This window comes from Hypomesus transpacificus, chromosome 6, assembly GCF_021917145.1.
Source record: "Hypomesus transpacificus isolate Combined female chromosome 6, fHypTra1, whole genome shotgun sequence".
Classification (NCBI taxonomy): domain Eukaryota; kingdom Metazoa; phylum Chordata; class Actinopteri; order Osmeriformes; family Osmeridae; genus Hypomesus; species Hypomesus transpacificus.
This window is the reverse complement of record NC_061065.1, coordinates 4,261,646-4,282,427: the sequence shown is the minus strand read 5'-3', so window position 1 is coordinate 4,282,427 and position 20,782 is coordinate 4,261,646. Positions and strand designations below refer to the sequence as shown.

At 44.0% G+C, this 20,782-nt stretch overlaps 2 protein-coding genes across 2 annotated transcripts; one reads left to right on the top strand and one right to left on the bottom strand.

Annotated features, from left to right (window-relative positions):
- Window positions 1-3,607: 3,607 nt before the first annotated feature.
- Window positions 3,608-5,430, bottom strand: adat2 (adenosine deaminase tRNA specific 2). Its single transcript, XM_047022077.1, has 6 exons — window positions 5,170-5,430; window positions 4,973-5,077; window positions 4,649-4,799; window positions 4,354-4,460; window positions 4,075-4,147; window positions 3,608-3,953 (listed from the first exon to the last, which is right to left on the bottom strand). Exons 1-6 carry the CDS (start codon window positions 5,428-5,430, stop codon window positions 3,925-3,927), a joined length of 726 nt encoding a protein of 241 aa, XP_046878033.1. The 3' UTR covers window positions 3,608-3,924.
- Window positions 5,431-5,588: 158 nt separating this feature from the next.
- pex3 (peroxisomal biogenesis factor 3) lies at window positions 5,589-11,131 on the top strand. The gene is made up of 12 exons (XM_047022076.1): window positions 5,589-5,674; window positions 5,945-6,076; window positions 6,423-6,504; window positions 6,629-6,672; window positions 6,871-6,992; window positions 7,148-7,214; window positions 7,391-7,445; window positions 7,555-7,720; window positions 7,920-7,990; window positions 8,073-8,198; window positions 8,674-8,770; window positions 10,243-11,131. Exons 1-12 carry the CDS (start codon window positions 5,602-5,604, stop codon window positions 10,324-10,326), a joined length of 1,119 nt encoding a protein of 372 aa, XP_046878032.1. The 5' UTR covers window positions 5,589-5,601; the 3' UTR covers window positions 10,327-11,131.
- Window positions 11,132-20,782: the final 9,651 nt, after the last annotated feature.

Genomic DNA, 20,782 nt, shown 5'->3' with positions numbered 1-20,782 from the left:
TCCATAATGTTTTGCTCCAGGTAGGTCTGACTTGCTGCTCTTTCTCCTCCTCTGTGCTCCCAACAGGGAACTCAACTGTATGTATGCTCTTCCAATAAAAGGTGTTATGTAGGCCTAGAAGTACTTGTGGTTTTCTATGTGTGTGAGAGAGAGAGAGAGAGAGAGAGAGAGAGAGAGAGAGAGAGAGAGAGGGGACACACCATGGCTCATCTCACACACTCGCGTTACATTAAGTTCCCTGGGAAAGGCAGCTCAGTCATTCAATTAAAAAGAAAAATCACCACACTGGTGATTTAATGTTTGGCCCATATTTTCTCTGGCTCACTCTGTCTGGCTTACTCTGCCCAAACATAACAATTCCTTTGTGGAGAGCTGGACAAGCTTTTAACGAGAGAAACACACACACACACACTCTCAATCTCTCTCACCCACACACACGCTTTCAATATCTCTCGCTCTCTCACACACACAGACACTCTCTGCTGGCCAGAAAGTGGGTTTACCTGACACTTGGATAAAGCAGAGGTTGTTAGCAACGTTAGAATGTACCGGGGTGTTCAGACAGCAGTCCCAGGTGTAGCTCTGAGGGAGGGTGAGGAAGGGGGCAGCACAGACTGGCCTGCTGCATCCGTACAGCCCAGTGTGGAATGGAAAGCCCTCCCTCCTTTCCCTTCCCCCAGAACAGATCAGTGCTATGAGAGAGTGGGTGCTAAGTTTGCCGACAGATGTGGCGGTCGTCTCTGGTCTTTCAGCCGCTGCGCTGTAGTTCAGGGAGGGAGTGCATGCGTTGGTAGATGAGGGCACCATGCTGTCGGCGTGCGGTCAGTCGGGGAATAGCTGCCGTGCGACAACTCTTGAGGTGGAACTTCAGGTGGAAGGCACGTCAAATGACACCATCATCCCCTCCAGACTGGTCTCCAAGCTTGTGGACCTGGGACTAAGCACCTCCCTCTGCAAGTGGATCTTCCACTTCCTGACGGGGAGGCCACAGGTGGTGAGAATCGGTGACCGCACTTCATCTGTACTGATCACCAACACAGGCACCCCCCAGGGCTGTGTGCTCAGCCCTCTCCTGTTCTCCTTGTTCACCCACGACTGTGCGGCTACGCACAGCTCCAACCTCCTCGTTAAGTTTGCTGACGACACAACCATCGTGGGCCTCATCTCTGACAGTGACGAGTCAGCCTACAGAGAGGAGGTTGACACCCTGACATCATGGTGTCAGGACAACAACCTCTCTCTTAACATCAGCAAGACCAAGGAGATGATTGTGGACTTTAGGAGGCGGCAGGAGGAGGAGCATGCACCCCTATTCATCAATGGATCGGAAGTGGAGAAGGTCAGCTGCTTCAAGTTCCTCGGGGTGAACATCAGCAATGACCTCACCTGGTCTGTTCACACGGACAAGGTGGTCAAAACGGCCCGTAAGCGCCTCTTCTTCCTGAGGAGACTGAAGAAGTTTGGTATGGACTCAGTCATCCTTACTAACTTTTACAGATGCACTATAGAAAGCATTCTGACTGGTTGTATCACAGTGTGGTATGGGAGCTGCACAGACCGGGACCGCAAGGCCCTACGAAGTGTGGTCCGTTCTGCTGAGTTCATCATCGGCAGGAAGCTCCCAGCCCTACAGGACACCTACCACACACGTTGCCTTAGGAAAGCCAGCAGGATTCTAAGAGACTGTTCCCACCCATCCTTCAGTCTCTTTACCCCGTTGCCTTCTGGCAGGCGTTACCGCAGCATCCGGTCGCGCACACGCAGACTGGACAACAGTTTCTACCCAAGGGTCATCAGGCTTCTCAATGGACACTGATATGGACATTTTTACTGCACACTAGTCACTTATACACTGTCACTTTCAGCTACTGGTTGCTCTTTCAGTAACATTGCACTACTGTACCTCGCCACCAGGCTCCTGTTTGGTCATTGACAAAGTCACTGATCTGTAAATTTGCACTACTGCACTGTACTCCATTTAGGTTAGATTAGTTTATAGGGTTGTAACAGGTTTTTTTTTTTTTTTTTTTTTTTTTGTGTATTAGGGTTAGTATAGCGTACTATTTATTGTTATCTGTAATTTAGGAAGTTTTAGTGTTAGGGTTAGTATAGTCGTTTATTTATTGCTATCTGTATATTTAGGAAGTTCACTTATCTAAGCTCAGCATAGATGTAAATTTGTTCTGTGTACTTATATGTTATGTTATGCCAAGTGCTTGCGTTGTCTTGTCTTAAGAATTTCAGTGCCCAGTCTAACCTTGTGTTGCTCTGTGCACCTGACAAATAAAAGACTTGAACTTGAACTTGAAATGAGTAAACAGGTAAAATGATGTTTTGCGCACTCTTTGAAATGTAGATGAGACGCCGAAAATAGGATATTCCTTTTTCTAGAAAACTTCAAAAACAGACTTCGCAAAACACAGGCCACTTTCTTTTTTTTTTGGAGGGGGGTGGGTTGACAGTGTCTAGTGTCTACCTGCCACATCAATGACATAGAACTCTCATTTCACACACTCGATTGTAGTTGGGCAGAAATAGGCTCATCTGACTGATGCTCTCTCATTGTCAAAAGGGATGACACTTTTTTTGTGTGTGTGTCTGACATGTTGAAAAGTGTCTCTGTCATGATAGGTGTGTTTTTTTTTTTTTTTTTTTTTTTTTTTTTACAAGTGTAAATTTGCCATGGTGGAAAGTTTGTACGTGTGTGTCTGTGACAGAGATGGCACCGCCGTAGCCTGATAAGGAGAGAACAACACTTCCTGGTTTCTTCATTAACACCGCGCCGAGGTGACTAATCACATGCACCTCACGTCGGTGGAGGGTAGCAGGCTGTGTGAGTTGGTAAAGTGCTAGTGTGTGTGTGCCAGTGGAGGAGCTGTCATTGGTGGTAGAGGCAGGTTAAATGAGCTGTCATTGGTGGAGGTCAAGGCAGGCTAAATGCCACAGGTAGAGATGGGCAGGCAGAGAACCACATCATGTAGGCAGGTAAGAGAAAGTGAGACAGAGATATTGAGGCACGGAGGGAGGAAGGGGTCAAGGAGAGGTGGAAAGGGATGAAGAGAGATGACAAAACAGGAGAGAGGTGGGGACATGGGGCGAGACAGGTATTTAAAGAGAGAGGCAGTTGGGTGAGCGGGGGGGGGGGGGGGGGGGGGGGGGGGCAAGCAGTGTTAGGTAGGCCCAAATATAGAGCTAAACCATGCTGGCTCCCAGCACAAAATACAGAGCACAGGCCCCTTTGGCAAAGGTAAGTGTTTGCGAGTTACAGAGTTTGTTTCTGTGTGTGTGTGTGTGAGAGAGAGTGTGTGTGTGCCGGATGTGTGTGGGAGGCAGAGTGTGTGTACAGTGCCAGTCTTCAGCAGGGTTCCTGAGTGCTCCTTTGGCCAGAACAGTCGCTCACCACAGGATTGACCTTCAGACTCCAGTTCTGCCATAAGAACAGGAGAACACAGACACACACACACACACTTCTCTTAACACTGCCGCGGGCAGTCACATCCAACCCTCGCCTCGACATCAAACACCGTGAAGCTTTGCGGAGGGCTGAGTCACAGACTAGCTCACAAAGACTCTGTGAGTTGAAGCCGTTGTTATTAACTGAAAAGGCATAATTACCATACAAATCAGTTGTCGTCACTCCACTTTATTGTAGCTGAGTCTCATTATTGAACGCCTCAGTCACAAGATGATGTGCACATCAACGGTGTTTCCTATTGAAAAGTCAGCAAGTAAAAAAAGTAGAGAATTGAAAAAATAGATAAACGCGTAGGCTTGGTCTATATTTTGGAGAGGGAAAAATAAGGACACCTCTCTTTTCTACTTTTGGACAAATATTCTCAGGCGGAAAACAATTTTGTTCCTGTCCTCGCTCATGTGGGCTCACTCCTTATCCTCTAGCACCCCCTGGTGAGCAAAGGTTGTAACTCAGTTCTTCTTCACCTTGGGAACGGGAGCTGGAATTTTGGACAGACACAGATGTCATTCAGTAATAGGAACAACAATGAGAACAACTCTATTTATGCTCTGACCCCATCTGATAACAGGACACATCGTCAGAGAGATTGAAGATCTCACCGTTGGGGTTCTCCTGCCTGTAGAAAGTCTTCAGCATCTCCACTGCCTCCTCTGCTCTGTACCCTGACACACACTGAACAGGAAATAAAGTAACACTGATGTCACATCCTGTTCCTGGTGTGACTTCTATACTGAGGATCTAGGTCCATCTCGACTACCATTGAGAGATTCTGACAGGCAAGATAGCCTGCTGTGCAAGACGGTGGGTGACTGGAATGGATGCGCTGCTTCCAGTTGGAGGTCTTATTGGAGTGTAGGTAGCATTGAGGGGGCGTGTACCTTGAAAGGCTTCCCTGTGCTCGGGAGGTCTGCTGAGGACACTTCCAAAACGGAGCCACAGCCTCCGAACCTGCTGTTGCCACAGCCATATACCACCATGGGAATATCTGGGCAATAGTTAAAGACGTAACTGTGATGGCAATGGTCAGAAGAACAGGGTTTCTGTGGGTGGGTAGTCAGTCACATACATTTCACGGTTGAGTGAAAATGGCCTATAGAGGGACTTCGACCATCGGGAACTAGCCTCATTCAGGTTTAGGCGATGATGTCACACAGGAAAAGGCGACAAGGATACGTGACAAGCGTAGGGCTGCAGCACACATGATGCAGGGTTCCACGGTAACGTACAGTACCGTCCGCTCGCACACTGTCTGGAAGTCAGTGTTTCTTTGGTTACACCATTCTAGAACCTGGTCCAGGGCCACCATCTCCGCGTGGCGAGTAGCCTAGAAACACAGAAGTGGATGACAAGACGACCACGCACGTTACCGTAACATAGGCTATAATTAAATAATGCAATCGAATTAAGATACAAAAAGACGTTACTGGTATGATATACCTTAGTGTTTCACACTGCAAGCCACGTCTTGCTAGTACTCACAATGAAATCATCACTTACGTTTTTGGTTTTGTTCACATCATTTCTGCCCTTGCCAATGACCTCATTGTTGTAGACCAGGATACACCCGACAGGAACCTCTCCGTTTTCCAGTGCCTCTTTTGCCTGCATGGAAGTTGGGAAGTTTCACAACACTGTAACCCAATGATGAAAATGTTGAGACTTCTGGCCAGCGAGCAACGTTATTTTATTCTTACCATGTCAAAGGTACTGTCTATCCATCTTTCGATTTCCTCATCGCTTGGCTGAAACCCCCCACTGGGAACGTTCACGCTCTCCTTCTCAGTCTCCATGCTAAAGTCAGAACAACGTTGGTTATTGTCAATTGACTGAACAATAAAAACTAGCTTTAAACTAGATGAAACTAAACGAAATCGATGTGTTTGATCCCACGCCTTTAACTTGTCGAGACACCAGAGTGGCGGAAGATAATATGTGTCGGACCCTTCTTCAGGCATTGCTGCGGATCACAGCTGCATCGATCTACTCATCCAAAAGTTGCGTCTGAGACCCCGATCTGACAGGTAGCTTGCAGCTGTCAAAATAACATGCAAAAATACACATAGCCAGCTAGCGTTGCTAGTTTTGTTGTTTTTCATTTGGTTTGGAAACACGACATCGTCCCCACAATGCTTTCATCCACGTGGAATTTTCTGAAACGCCACAAAAGGAAATTCTTTTTTGCTGGTGCTTTGGTCGGAGGTAAGTTGGCTACTGCGGTTCTAGCTAAATGAAAAACGTTAGCTCCCGTCACCGGTCTTATGGCCCTTCTCAACGTTAACTTACTTGACCAGATCGCACACGAGACACTAGATCACTGACCATTAGTCACAACGCTAAGTAAACTACCTCACATAGCTAGCTTAGCTAGCAAAGTTGATTTACTGCCGCATGGATTGCAACATGCCATGCAGCATTGACGGGTAAACTTCAGACTCCGGCGAGACAGAGCTGAACTTTCCCCACACACAGGTGTGTATTTCCTGGGTAAATATGCTCGGAAGAAGATCCGTGACATTCAGGAACGAGAGGCTGCAGAGTACATCGCTCAGGCCCGGCGGCAGTTCCACTTCGAGAGCAATCAACGGACCTGCAACATGACAGGTAGATGTATATTTAATTTATGTCACTTTTATTTTTACACTAAAAATACACAAGATGTCTCTGGGTCACACCGAGACCCAGGTGTCATTTACAGGCGAGCTTCACAACACCCACCACAATAGGAAACTGAGACCAAACATTCATCCATATTAATGGTCCTCGATTAACCATGCTAACGAATTTTTATGAAGGATAATCCACGCACATCATGGAGAGACTGTTAGCCAGGTTCCAAAGCTAGTTAGCAAGCACTAGGTTAAACAGCAACGTATTAGTTAACTAGATTCAACAGCACATCAGGCTAGGTAGGACTGGTTCCAAGTGTGACTCTGCTCCTCTTCTTCAGTGTTGTCTATGCTGCCTACACTACGAGAAGCCATCATCCATCTCCTCAATTCTGAGAGTCTCACCTCCCTTCTGAAGACCAAGTAAGAGGCCATCCCAAGAGTGACATTTCAAGACAAAGCTGTCTTTCAGTATTTTAATTGTAAAATGTATGTAATGCACAAATCACCATTTAACAACATAATCATAATAATTTTCTACTCACAGGCCAACAAATAAGCTAGAAATTTGGGAGGACCTAAAGATAATCAGTAAGTCGGTCTTTTTAACAGCAAAATAAGCCATCTGTATGGATGGACCCATCGATCCAGAACCATGACCTTCTCTCCTCAATTCTGCTCTGCTCCTCTCTCTCTCCTGCTCTTCTCTCTCCTCTCTCTCCTGCTCTTCTCTCTCCTGCTCCTCTCCTCTCTCTCCTGCCCCTCTCTTCCTCTCCTGCTCCTCTCCAGGCTTCACGCGCAGTGTGGTGGCTGTCTACAGCACCTGCATGCTGGTGACGCTGCTGAGGATCCAGCTCAACATCATCGGAGGATACCTCTACCTGGACAACTCCATCAGCAGGAACGGAGTGGTGAGACGCCTGTTTGTTTGTGTATAAGTGTGTGTGTGTGTGTGTGTATAGCTGGCCAGGAAGTATATATATGTGTGTGTGTGTGTGTTTATGTAAAGCTTTCCCAAGTGTGTGTGTGTAGCTGACCGGAGTGTGTGCATGTGTTGTTACTACAGGCTCCCCTGGCCCCACCAGATGTGCAGCAACAGTACCTGTCCAGTATCCAGCACCTACTGGGGGACGGTAAGGGTGGAGGGCAAGGAGGAAGCGGTACGGGCAGGGGGGGAAGAAAAAAAAAGAGAGAATGAGGAGGGAAAGGGGGAAAGCATGAGACTGGAAGTGGACAGTGATTGGTTTTGGGAAGTGTTCTGTTGTATGGGGCCCCAGTGTTCCTAAGAGTCTACCGTTCCGTCCCCCAGGCCTGTCTGAGCTGGCGACGGTGGTGAAGAGAGCGGTCCAGGACACACTGGGGGGGTGAGTCTGCCAGCTGGAGGGGAGGGGGGATACATCAGGGAAGCATGCAACACAACAGGGCACCAGACTAGCAGGGCTAAGAACGTGTTGTTTGTGTGCGTGTGTCAAGGCTGTCTCTTAAGCAGAGTCTGTCCCTGCTGGAGCTGGAGCAGCTACTGGGCCTCATCAGAGCCCAGGTGGAGGGGGACGGGGTGGAGAAGGGGGCCTCTCCCTCCCACAGACGGCCCCTCGCCTGGTACATGATGCCCGACGAGGAGAACACCCTGGCCGCGCAGGTAACGCACCCGCTGTCGCCCGTTCTCTTTCATTGTCTCTCATTCTCTCTCATTTTCACTTCCTCATTCTCCCTTTTTCTCTCATTCTCACTCTCATTGTCTATCTGTCATGCTCGTTCTCTTGTTCTCTCATTCTCACATTGCCATTATCTCTCTCTCATTCTCTCGCTCTAATTGCTATTTCCGGTTGTGTTTCCAGGCATGCGGTCTGACTGAAAACGACGTCATGACTATCAAACTGCTGAATGAGACCAGAGACATGTTGGACAGGTGAACGCCCTGCGATGTGTGACCTTGTGACCCAAGCAGGTGTGAGTGTGGGTGTGACCGGTGTGTGTGTGTGTGTGTCCAGCCCAGACTGCCAGACCGTCCTCAACACCTGCCTCAACAGAGGGTTCAGCCGTTTTCTCGACAACATGGCAGAGTTCTTCCGCCCCCCACCAGCTTCCGCCTCCAACCCCGGCTCTATGCCTGATAGGTCAGTTGCTTACATGACACAGCAATCAACCAATCAATAACCAAATTGCATTTGGGAGTCCCAAATTTGAGTCCTAAGTCAATGTTTTAAATAGTGTTGAACATAACAACAAGTTATGTACAAACGAATTATATAATTATTTAATTTTATAATTATATATATATATATTTATTGTTTATTTTGTTTTCTCCAATGTTAAAATGTGTCGTACAATTCTATGTGTTTTGTTACGTTTGTTATTTGTATTTTTTTTAATATAGGAAAGTTATTATATATATTTTTTTATAATGATCTCCATTCATTGTTGGATTACCAACTTGATCTATCAAAATATTTAACAGTTGTCATCCTCTCTCTTGTCCTTTCTTCCTTAATCCCCTGCTGTTCTCTACCGTCCTCTCATGTCCCCTTGTGCAATCACCTCTCTCATCCCCTTCTGTACCTCTCCTCCATCTCCTCCTCTCCCCTCCTCCAGTCTTTCCCAGGTTAGTCTACCCCTGGCTAAGATCATCCCCATCGTTAACGGACAGATCCACTCAATCTGTAGTGAGATCCCCAGCCATTTTGTACAAGTGAGTGTGTATTTTTTTCATTTTTTTTTTTATAGCTGTGGTATTTCATAGATTTAAATATTAATGGGAATAATCTGTCAAATTCGGAATAGATTGTTAAATCAAGGCATCCATCAAACTATAATATGCTATCATCATAATTCAAAACTCTTTGAATAGATTTTCAACATAATGTCCGAAGCAGTTAGTCAACAAGCCTATGCTTTTTTGATTCTAGAATATTTGTTTTATAGAAGGGCATTCATCAAAACTGATGGGTTGTCCTTTATCTGTTTTGTTTTTGTTCCTGAATTGTGAATTTAAAGCCCCAGGAAACCCAAATCTACAAAATTGTTCTATGTAATTAAGGGTTTTATGTACATAAATAGTAAGCATCTAAAAGTCTTAGACATTAGTTTCAATCATAAATAAAAATATTTCCATATAAGTTTGTGTAACGCAACTGACAGTGGGTTTGAATTTGGCGGGGTTATGCTAAGGTATTTATGACAAAATGAATTCCTCAACCCAATCATGAAAAGATCCACATCAGTTGTCCCACCCTCAACCGGCACAACTGCAACAAAACTTCAACTCAAAAATATATTTATAATAAAATACCAGTATGGCACTAGCTAACCCTACAGAGCCATCATTTAGCATTGTATTCATAGTGCTAGCTTTGAGAGTGGCATCTAAAGTTGCATGTGTAATGTTGTTATAACTATTTATTTTATTCAGGAGGAATATAGACAGCACAGCATTTTGTAGCTCACCATTCAGTGACCATTTGAATGGAATTATTTTCAGATGGCAGGCTTCTGACTCATCTTGTGAATCAGTCGGCTCAAACATAATATTGTAGGGCTGAACTAAGTGGATTTATTTGCGCCATTGCTGTGCGTGACGGCTCTTTCACTATGAAAGATTATTTGGTATAGGCGGAGCTATCGAGATGTCAATCAAAACGTGATCAGCTACGCCTACCCAGTCTTGAGAAATGGTCTAAAAAGAAATAATTGATGGTTTTACACTAGGTTTTCTAATAGATCTGAATGTATATTTTCACTCATACTCTTAATGAGACACTAAACTTTGATATCATATACGTACACATTTTCACTATTTCAAAACAAGTTTCTTGTGGCAAATCTTAGTAGTCTGTTGTCTGAATAGTAGAAATTCAAATGAAGATATAATGGTGTGTGCCATCTTGGATTTAACATTTTGTAAACATGTATACAACCACTACAAATTACAATACATCCCACCTGTCGGAAAAAGTAATTGTTTAGTCATGCATTCACAAAGCAGACATTCCCATGGAAATGACCACAATTAATGAAATACTTTTACTGATGTTGATGTAGTTGGTAGCCGGTTTTGGCTGACCTAACCTAATAAAGCAATATTCAAAGGTGGCCAAAGAAATGCAATTCAAACTTGTCATCCCTTGTGTGTGTTAGTCAAGTTATTTCTCTGCCTCCTCCCAGGACCTGCTGATGATTGAGCAGGTGAAAGATTTTGCTGCTAACGTGTACGAGACCTTCAGCACCCCCCAGGACCTCCAGCTCTGACAAAGGAGAAGAGGGAGAACACACAGCCCTGGACACAGCTCTGTACACAGCTCTGCTAACCTACTCCCTGCCCCTTAGGCTGTTTGTCTGAGGAAACAGGCAGCAAGCTAGCCTGCAGGCCTGCCGAACTAGAGCAGGACTCAATCCTCTGTTTAGACCTCCCTCGTGGGGGGAGGAAAGGAGTCACATGACTAGTAACGGTCTCCTGGGGATCGGAAGAGTCCAACTGCATTATGGGTGCTGTAGTTTTTCTCGTCCGTGTTTCTGCTACCAGACAGCCCCTCCATTTGTATAAACACAATGTCAAACCTGCATCACTTTAAATATTTACTTTGAACTCGACTCAATGGATGCCTAGCTAAAGTTGTAATTGTTTTTAATTGTGGTTTTAGGCGAAAGACAAGTTCGCCCATGTCACCTTAAGGACCTTTGAATGGTGCTGTGATGGAGGCTGCATTTTCACCATACAGCCTCTAATGTAGCAGTCATGTCCAACATTCGTCATTCCTCATTAAAACTCGACTATAAAACCTTGACCCAACTTCCTGTATCACCCCCAGTCAGTGGAATTGGTTTAGCTCAACTCAAGATCATCTGTATTTTATTGAATGGTAGAGCTGGTTGTCTGGTCCTGCACTGTAAAGGGGACTGAGGTATCCCTGAGTGCATGGAGGTGAACACGTAGCTCTTGAACATATGCCCTGTAACAATTGCCTGAACTATGGCTGTGAATGGAGACAGAATATCTGTGTATGTTTGATAAGCTAATATGATAAAGTAATAAAGTAACAACGATTTATTATAATCCACGCTGCTTTGTGTAGTTTTAGTATTTTAATACATCTTTACTGGGGTTGCCTCCTCATGTATTAGGCTGTATAACAGTCTCCTGAATAAACCCAGCCAGGGACTTGTTTCTGTGGAACATATATTTCCTCTCAATAGCCAGCAGGGGGCACCACATTGTTAACCACACCACTGATGCCTTGTCTGATGTCTTACTAAATGTACTGAAGCCTGTACTGTACATGTTAGCGTGTTTTTTCAACATTGATGAAGTTTTAAACGCTACATTTAATTTCACTCAGTCATTACATTTCTGTAACCTAATTTGGCAACAGATAAGTGTGATAATTATTGTGCCCAATGTTGATAAATACATTTCATTGTAAAGTTGACTCAGATTCCAGCACAAGAATTACAAATTGACAGCTGGTCTTAGGTATTACACACTTGTAGTCAGGATAAGGATGAATCCAACCTGTTGCGTAACAATTCTTTTCCCAAATAGGCCACTATGTGTTTTGTGTGAGCAGAGACTGTTGTTGTCCCACATTGGTCTGACAGACGGCCTACTGTTATGCTAGGTGGAGGGTCAAGAAGAGGGTGACCTGTCAGGCAGTTGGTTGTGTAGGTGGACACTTTGCTCCACATTCAATCATCAGTCACATGGAGTTGCTGACATTTGTATCAGGAGTCACATGATGTTGACTGTTGAAATTAGAGTGTATGACTAATGTCATGACATCATCAGGCTTTGTCAACAAAATTTATGCAAGTTCTCGATTCCAGCATGTGACCTTGGAGACAAATCCAGCCTGAGTTGTGCTTTAAATGACCCTTTGCTTTCTTGTAAATTAAAGATCCTTTCAAGTGGAATTGAAAATTGGTTTGAAGTTCATCACACCACAGAATAATGTGTTGTTAACTACACATCCAAATTCTAATTGCTAAATAAATAAATAAAACACAGACAAGTATGTTAAATTATGCTTTGAAATTGTGAGAAAATCAGAAGTCTTCTCTGCTTGAGACTGGGGGGGCGTGTCGCCTTAAGGAGCTGAAGCTCCGCCCCCTCGAATTTAATGAATTTAGCAACAACAGCAACACTAGCTAAATCAATTGCAGATATCAGAACAGACCTACCTGCAGTCTCTGAGTGTTTTATGTATTAATAACTTTGCCTTTGCATCATACCAGCTGAGTAACAGAATGCAACCGTCTGTGATCAGACGTAGATAGGTCGCTGTGACGTAGATCGGTCGGGTTTTGGCTCCGCCTATGCAAAACCTGAGCTGAAAACGGATGAGAAACTGTTCAAAGGTCTAACTCCACATTTCAGTGCGACAAAGTTTTTGCGCTTTGCAAATGCTTTCAGGAACTCATTTCACACGTATATCATGTACTGAGAAGCAAATCATGGAATTTGCTCAGAGGACCTTTAAGGACATGTTGATCCATTGTGTGAGGTAGGATTAGAACTCGTGAATTCAGGGGTGAAGATACAGAATGTCCGATTTTTGCTATCCCCCCACTAGAGCTGTTAAACTATGTGCTTTGACATGGGATACTTGCAACAGTTAGTAGTTGAACATTAACTACAGTATGAAGCAGAGGCCACTGAACTCAATTCTCAGACTTTCACAACAATGCAGCCAGTCACAGAAGTGTTTGATATCGCTATGGAGATGGGAAAAATGGGAACTTAGGACCCCCACGGTAAATAAGTGTTAAGTGATGATAATAATGAAAACAGGTACAACTTTTACTACAGTAGGGAAACTGATGAGTCATGCTAAGACAAGTCATGCGAGGTATCAGGAACAGAGATGTCACAAGGCAGAATGAAGCCTTTGTTACATAAATGACATTCATGGCAGGTAGGGGGTTTCCTGTCTGACAGTGTGACAAGCCAGCTATATTCACAAACCAGACCACCTTGCAGCACGATTGCCGTCAAATATACGTTCCCTGTAGCCTGTTACTGAACTGTAAAGATGAAGTTCTTACCATCTTCCTTCCTGTGTTAGGTAAAGTGTTAGGTAAACTAACCTCAGCTCAGGGCCGGCCCGACCCAATAACAAACTAAATATCTGTTTAGGGCCCCGCAATTGGTTCCTGAGGGAACCCTATGGCCGGCCCTGCCTCAGCTTACCTTAAAAGAGGGAGGGGAAGATTGTCTGAAGCGTCAGTACTAAAATGAGACCTGTGTAGCCCAAACAGAAAACTCCCTTTTTCATGTGACTGTGGTAGGGGAAGATTCAGGCAGGTGTTGCTGATGATTCCACATCCTTGGAACATTCCGGGGGAACATTGTTTGTGGTTCCAGAGGTGTTATTTTCCGCGGTCTTTCCTGCGGCACAGTCACGAGGCAGAACTGTTTTGGATCTCACTTCCTGTTTCACCTGCGCTGGGATAGGACACATGACGATAAGGAAATCGAAGAGACAGGCAACATTTTCATCATCATTTTGTAACAAGACGACTTACTCGACTTACTTGTTGAGTTGTAACTGAAGTAGAGAATGCTTCAAGTGGGTAACACAGAGGAATAGAATGTAAGATCATGCCACTAACTATGGTATTATTGACCTTAAAGGGCAGGTTTCCAGCTGCTCTGGTGTTTCAATCTTACCAGCTCAAATGTCTGCTACTAGAGCTATTAAGGGTGAGTCATCGACAGTGGCTATGAATCACCTGCAAATATCTCTCTCTGGATCCTCCATCCTTCCCCCCTACTCCCACACAAGGTTAACTTTCACCTCCTTGAAACAGCCTCTACTAAGTGACAGAGGTCACTGATGAACTTAAATCACAAAGAGAAAAGTGTAATCTTTAGTCATGGACAATTTGGAATGATTATGAACAACACTACAATGATCGGTACAACCACTGCTTTCATCATGTCACTTGTGTATTCTGAGAGATGAAAATACTACAGCCCTTTAATAGACAAAGCAAGTTAGTCTAGCGAACAGGTCTAGGTACAGATCTTTATGTTTATGGAAGCCTAGTATGTCCTAGTAAACGCTTGTGGGCTTTCGGCTGTAGTGTTATCTCCTATTCTGGTAAGAGCCTGTCCATCTGTCAAACTGGGCTGTGTGTGTGTGTGTGTGTATTATTGATGATTTAAACCCACCCCAGGGGAAATCCCTGCAGCTCCCTGAGAGCTTATTGGTCAGCCGGCTATTATCTTTATTCCTATTGGTCCCTAAGCGGGAGTGATGCATGCTGCAGTCACACCATGGAACATAGGGATGATGTTACCTCACCTGAGATTCCTGATTGGCTCAAGACTCCCCACTGCCTGCAGTCTTCGGAATACAAGTGCAATCCGCTTCCCATCAGTCACATGGTCGCGCCACTATGACACCACTCCAGAGGGCGGCAGAGGGTGAGTTACTGTAACACAAACAGTAACTGGGAACGACAGCCTTGAATAGAAACTGAAGAATATGTTCCTTTCCAGGAAGAGCAGTGATACATTCTCACTGACAAGAATCTACAGTCGTTCCTAGTACTGATTGTCTTGAAGCATTTATGTTTTATTACACCCCTGTATCAAGTGACCACTGGAGCTGGCAGCTATGGTATCAGTTTATAGGTTGCTTTATCCCAAAGGTTTTAGAGGTATTCCTGGGAGCCATACAGACAGATGGATGAGTTCATATTAGTCAAAGACATTTGCTCCTCCTTTGTTTACAATCAATTTTGCTGTCATCCATGCTGTGCATGTGATGATGAAAAGGATACCTCAAAAAACAAAGAAAACTAAGGATGACTCAGCAAACTGTTGAGTCATAGTTTGTCACAGGCAAATTTTTCACAGATACACACGGGTTGTAAAAGTAGTGGCGCTGTAGGCGATATTGTAGGTTTCACTTCCTTAAACAGAGGAACCACTAGCACCTGTCCCAGTACACTGCAGAAAGTTTTAAAAATATATGTAAATTTGATATATATATTTTTTTTTATTTTTTGTCAAATGATAGCCTGAGTGATATATGACAAATACATTTCTAAAATGCTTTTTGTACTGCTTAAAGCTAAATAAATCAGCTATATGAAGAAAGGCCAGTGACAGTAGATGTCGATTTTACCTTTGGATGCAGTACAACAACTACAATGAGTGCTGCATGAATTTTATGTGATAAAATCTCAACAACAACAAAAAACATCCTGCGGGCAGGAAGGTGTAGCTTTGATGAAAAAGGATATGCTCTCCAAAATTTGTTTTCTTTTGATAGGAAAAAAACAGCTTTACTTTCAGTTTCTTTGATAATGTACTGTATGAGTAAATCTATCAACCGTGTCAACACGGGGAATAACATTGTGCACTCTGGGGAAGAATACAGTTCTTAGGTAATTATGGAAGCAATCACAGGGATTTTCAAGTAGTCCAATGGATGACAATGTGTGCATTTACCAAGGAAGAATCTATTATTATGACATTAGTTAATATGAGGGGAAGGTGGAAGCAGTTGTCCAACAACTCATCTGAAAAAGAGAGCTTTGAAACAACAGTTTTGAAATGGGACAAACGAATAATTACGAGATCGCTCACTTGATCCATCCAATGCTTAACTTAAGGTGTGTCTGTGTGTCTAACAAAGATTTTCTTGCACTAACAAATGTGTCTGAGAGAGACAGGAAGAGATTGTTAGTGTGGGTTGCGTCAGTCTGTCTTTCACAGTCCATGTAAACTGAGACAAAAATAAAACAAAAACAAAAAATACCCCGGGCTAACTATCTCCACCTACATGAGGAGGATATAAGGTGAATAGCTGTGACGTATAACGCCCCGGGGCTGGGAATCCCTCCTCCGTCTGCCACCCGACATGCCTGGGATGGAAGTCCACGGCCCAGAGGCCGTCGCCATAGTAGCAGTCATAAAAACACAAACACAGCGTTCAAGGGTAAAGCCAGCGCCAGGGGAGGTATGGCCAAGCTCGCACAGCTGAGACAGGACTTTATTAATAACTATGACTGCTATTGCTGAGGCACGCAGCCAGCGTAAAGTACTGGGGAAATTACTAACTAGTATTAAAAGACTGCCCCGTCAGCCCCCATTCCAATATGGTGATGGTGGGGACCCCCATTTGAGGATCACCGAAAACGCAACGTCACTAAGGCAGCAACTATATTTATGTTTTGGGTCATGGTCACCTTTGTATATCTAAAAACGGAAGTCCCTCTAAAACAGTTCTGATTCAGCTAAAGGAACAAAAATTGACCGTTTCTGGGGTTTGATTGGATTTCACAATAACTCTGTTTTCATGACTGGTAGCCTAGTATAACATTGACTAACATATTAAGGGGATTCAGTATTCGAAGTCATGTTTAACCCTCAACTAGGCTGCGCCCTTCAGTTGATCCTCATTGAGAAATCCCTGATTTATGGCAAGAAAAATACCTAGCACTTTGCTGCCAGCTTTGCTCCTCCTTCTTTTGGAAAACTAATTTTTATAAACACTAAACTAGGCCAGTGAGATTGTAAACTTTTATAAAACTATGACCTCAATAATTTTTAAGGTAGCCTTCCACAAGTCAGTAAGGTGCGTAACCAAACGAAAATCCAGTAGGAGCTAAATCTTTTTTTGCGTTTTGGACGTCCATATGGACGTCCATAGACTGACGGCGATGGCTGCTGATCTTTGCATGGATGGACGGACGGCGATGCTGTTCAGAGTGCCGTCCATAGAGGGAGCAGATATTTTGGACGGCGTCATAGCCGTCCATATGGACGGCGATGCTGTTCAGAGTGCCGTCCATAGAGGGAGCAGATATTTTGGACGGCGTCATAGCCGTCCATATGGACGGCGATGCTGTTCAGAGTGCCGTCCATAGAGGGAGCAGATATTTTGGACGGCGATGGATTAGCAGGGACGTCCCTCGTGCCGTCCATAGAGGGAGCAGATATTTTGGACGGCGATGGATTAGCAGGGACGTCCCTCGTGCCGTCCATAGAGGGAGCAGATATTTTGGACGGCGATGGATTAGCAGGGACGTCCCTCGTGCCGTCCATAGAGGGAGCAGATATTTTGGACGGCGATGGATTAGCAGGGACGTCCCTCGTGCCGTCCATAGAGGGAGCAGATATTTTGGACGGCATCATAGCCGTCCATATGGACGGCGATGCTGTTCAGAGTGCCGTCCATAGAGGGAGCATATATTTTGGACGGCGATGGATTGAATGTTTAGCAGGCTGTTGAGCTAACAGAACTGCCGAAGGCTACCATAGCATGTAGCTAGCTACATTAACTTTGGATGACTCAATCTTTTGTCAAGTTAATTTGTATGAATTGCATGTTAGTGCAATATTTACGCCTTTATTCTGTTTTTTTTACATAATCAGCAGTATGATCTCATGACAATATAGACTTGAAAAACAATATGTTATGGTTTGGGTTTGCCTATAGGCTACATTTATTTTAATTATTTCGAGAATTGTTAATAAAGACTCATTTAAAAGGTTAACATTGTGTTATGACCCTATGAAATACATTGCCATTTAGGTCTTTTAAACCGTCAGTTTAAAGTGTTTTATGGGTGGATTTGAAGCCACCAGTCAGTAGCTCCAATCTTGCGCACGAACTTTGCGCACGGAGACAAACGCAAAACAACAAACACTCGCTTGGAGCGGAGACCAATGCAAAACACAATACGATGTGTTGAGCCAAACCAAAGCCGTCAAAGGCTACCATGAATGTAGCTACAGCAACCGTGGATGACTCAATAAGTTTTGTCACGTTATTTTGTATTAATTGCATTTAAGTGAAGGCTATATATTTACGCCTTTATTTTATTTTTAACATACAAAAGTAGGCCAATCAACAATATAATCTCATGACAATACAGACTTGAAAAACAATATGTTATGGTTAGGGTTTGCCTAGATATAGGCTACATATATTTTAATTATTTCGAGAATTGTTAATAAAGACTCAATTAAGATTTTAACATTGTGTTATGACCCTATGAAATACATTGCCCTTTAGGTCTTTTAAGCCGTCAGTTTAAAGTGTTTTATGGGTGGATTTGGAGCCACCAGTCAGTAGCTCCAATGTTGCGCACGAACCACTTTGAGCGGAGACAAATGCAAAACGTAATAGCCTATGGGCCTAACACTCCAAATGTTAACCTTTTAAATGAGTCTTTATTAACAATTCTCGAAATAATTAAAATAAATGTAGCCTATAGGCAAACCCAAACCATAACATATTGTTTTTCAAGTCTATATTGTAATGAGATCATACTGCTGATTATGTAAAAAAAACAGAATAAAGGCGTAAATATTGCACTAACATGCAATTCATACAAATTAACTTGACAAAAGATTGAGTCATCCAAAGTTAATGTAGCTAGCTACATGCTATGGTAGCCTTCGGCAGTTCTGTTAGCTCAACAGCCTGCTAAACATTCAATCCATCGCCGTCCAAAATATATGCTCCCTCTATGGACGGCACTCTGAACAGCATCGCCGTCCATATGGACGGCTATGATGCCGTCCAAAATATCTGCTCCCTCTATGGACGGCACGAGGGACGTCCCTGCTAATCCATCGCCGTCCAAAATATCTGCTCCCTCTATGGACGGCACTCTGAACAGCATCGCCGTCCATATGGACGGCTATGACGCCGTCCAAAATATATGCTCCCTCTATGGACGGCACTCTGAACAGCATCGCCGTCCGTCCATCCATGCAAAGATCAGCAGCCATCGCCGTCAGTCTATGGACGTCCATATGGACGTCCAAAACGCAAAAAAAGATTTAGCTGCCTCTCCGAAAATCGTAACTTAACCAATTAGGCAACAATATGGAATATTACACGGTAATAAAAGAGAATAATGTAAGTTGTACAATAAAATTGTATCAACACACATTCTAATCCACGTATACGTTTGTCATCTAAGCCAATGTTTGCCAATATCGCATGTAACACGATGTACCACAATGAAGGTGTAAAGTGTAGCCTATATTTTGAATTGTGTATTGCCTGGAATACATATCATATTACCTATTAGTGTAAGCTAGCGGGCAACACTATCCCTTATTAGCCTTTACCGAAACGAATGCTTACCAAACGTTTGTGGGCATAGTTTTATCTAGTGCTTGCAGGATATTAACAGTTTCACAGCATGACTAACGCAGGCGCTGTTTACTGGAATGTGATGATTCACTCAGATCGAAAGTGCAAATTATCTCCCTTTTCGACCCCAATCTGAATAAATTCTATATCTTTCTCGGTCGCGTGATCTCTTATAAGGGCTTTCCCTCCCATCTCGACCTTCCCCTGTTTTCAACTGACTGCCCAATAATGCTTAAGAGGAGGATGAGGCGAGCACTTCCCGGAAAGGATGACGTATTCGCCTTCAGGGGAGAATCAACAAGTAACCTATGGGAAGGATTAAGACAGGCATAAAGCCTACAGACTGCCTACTACGGGTGTCTCGTGAGATAAGGCTATGAATTAAAAATAACGTGTTGTCTGAATCGGAATCTGTTGAAGTTGTATTGAATAGTGTAGGACAATATGTGTCTGCGCGAGGGCCCGCGTGCGTGTGACATTTAAGTGACATTGATTGAATCACCACTGCAACATAGCTTACAAACAAAGGCTAACAAGAAATACAAATGTCCTACAAATGTAGGACTTGTGCTACATTAGTTAATGTTTCCCATCATTCACGAAACTGCATGGTAATATTGGGGGAATCTGAAACATAAGAGGTTTGTGTTGAATCTGGTTGTGAGTCATGTTCCTATATGAAACTGATAGTCGTGGACTTGTTGTTCCGCAGTCGTGATGAGGAGTGTAGAAGTGAAATTATGGGCGAAAGGTTCATCAGGGCAAGTGAAAGCCTACAGCGGTGACTCGAACCGTATCGTTACAAAGGATGAGAACAAGTTTTATAAAAACCATCAGCGAACAATAAAGATTCAGCCTTTTCCGATTCCACTTTAAGGACAGATGAGGTGAAAACAAAAATAAAGGTCCCCGTGAAAGGACATATTTAACCCCCGTGAAAACAATTAGCCTAGCCTAGCCGAGGCCTGTAGGCCTAGGCTAGGGTATTGCTGGCTTAATTGATTCTCTCACCTCTTCTTTAGAGGCGGTGCAGGGTCAGTTTGTGAAAACACTGCCTCGCAAGTGCGAGGTGAATCCTGCAGGTGGTTCTGAAGGGTTGGGACAGTTTGTGTAAGTGGAACAGACATGATAAGCTATATCTTATCAAAGCCTGCGTTTTCCTCACTGTCAGACCGGTTTGATGGCGGGGCTTATCTAAGGTTTCGGGGACTCCAATTTAAAGACTAAAGTGTTTCCTATGGCTATACAACGAGACTAGGCCTACTTTGAAGTTCCCCGCTGACGAGATATGCAATGGACTTTCAGATATGGCGTCCTGTTCTATCATATGGAAAGTCAACATATTTATTTGTAATTCCTTGGTAAGGTGTGTATGGTTGTTGTGGGGCAAGGGGTGATTTTAAGAAAAAGGTAGGCCTAAGGGTTTATTTGGGAGGGGCGTGGCTAGCCACGGACGGAGAGTTTTTCTTCGCACACAGCGGAGGAATGCAGAACCTGTTAGCCCCTTTCTGCCAACTATCCATATGATTTTATAGGCCTACTGCGCAATGACAAACAGACAAGCCGGACGGTTCACTGCGCTACAT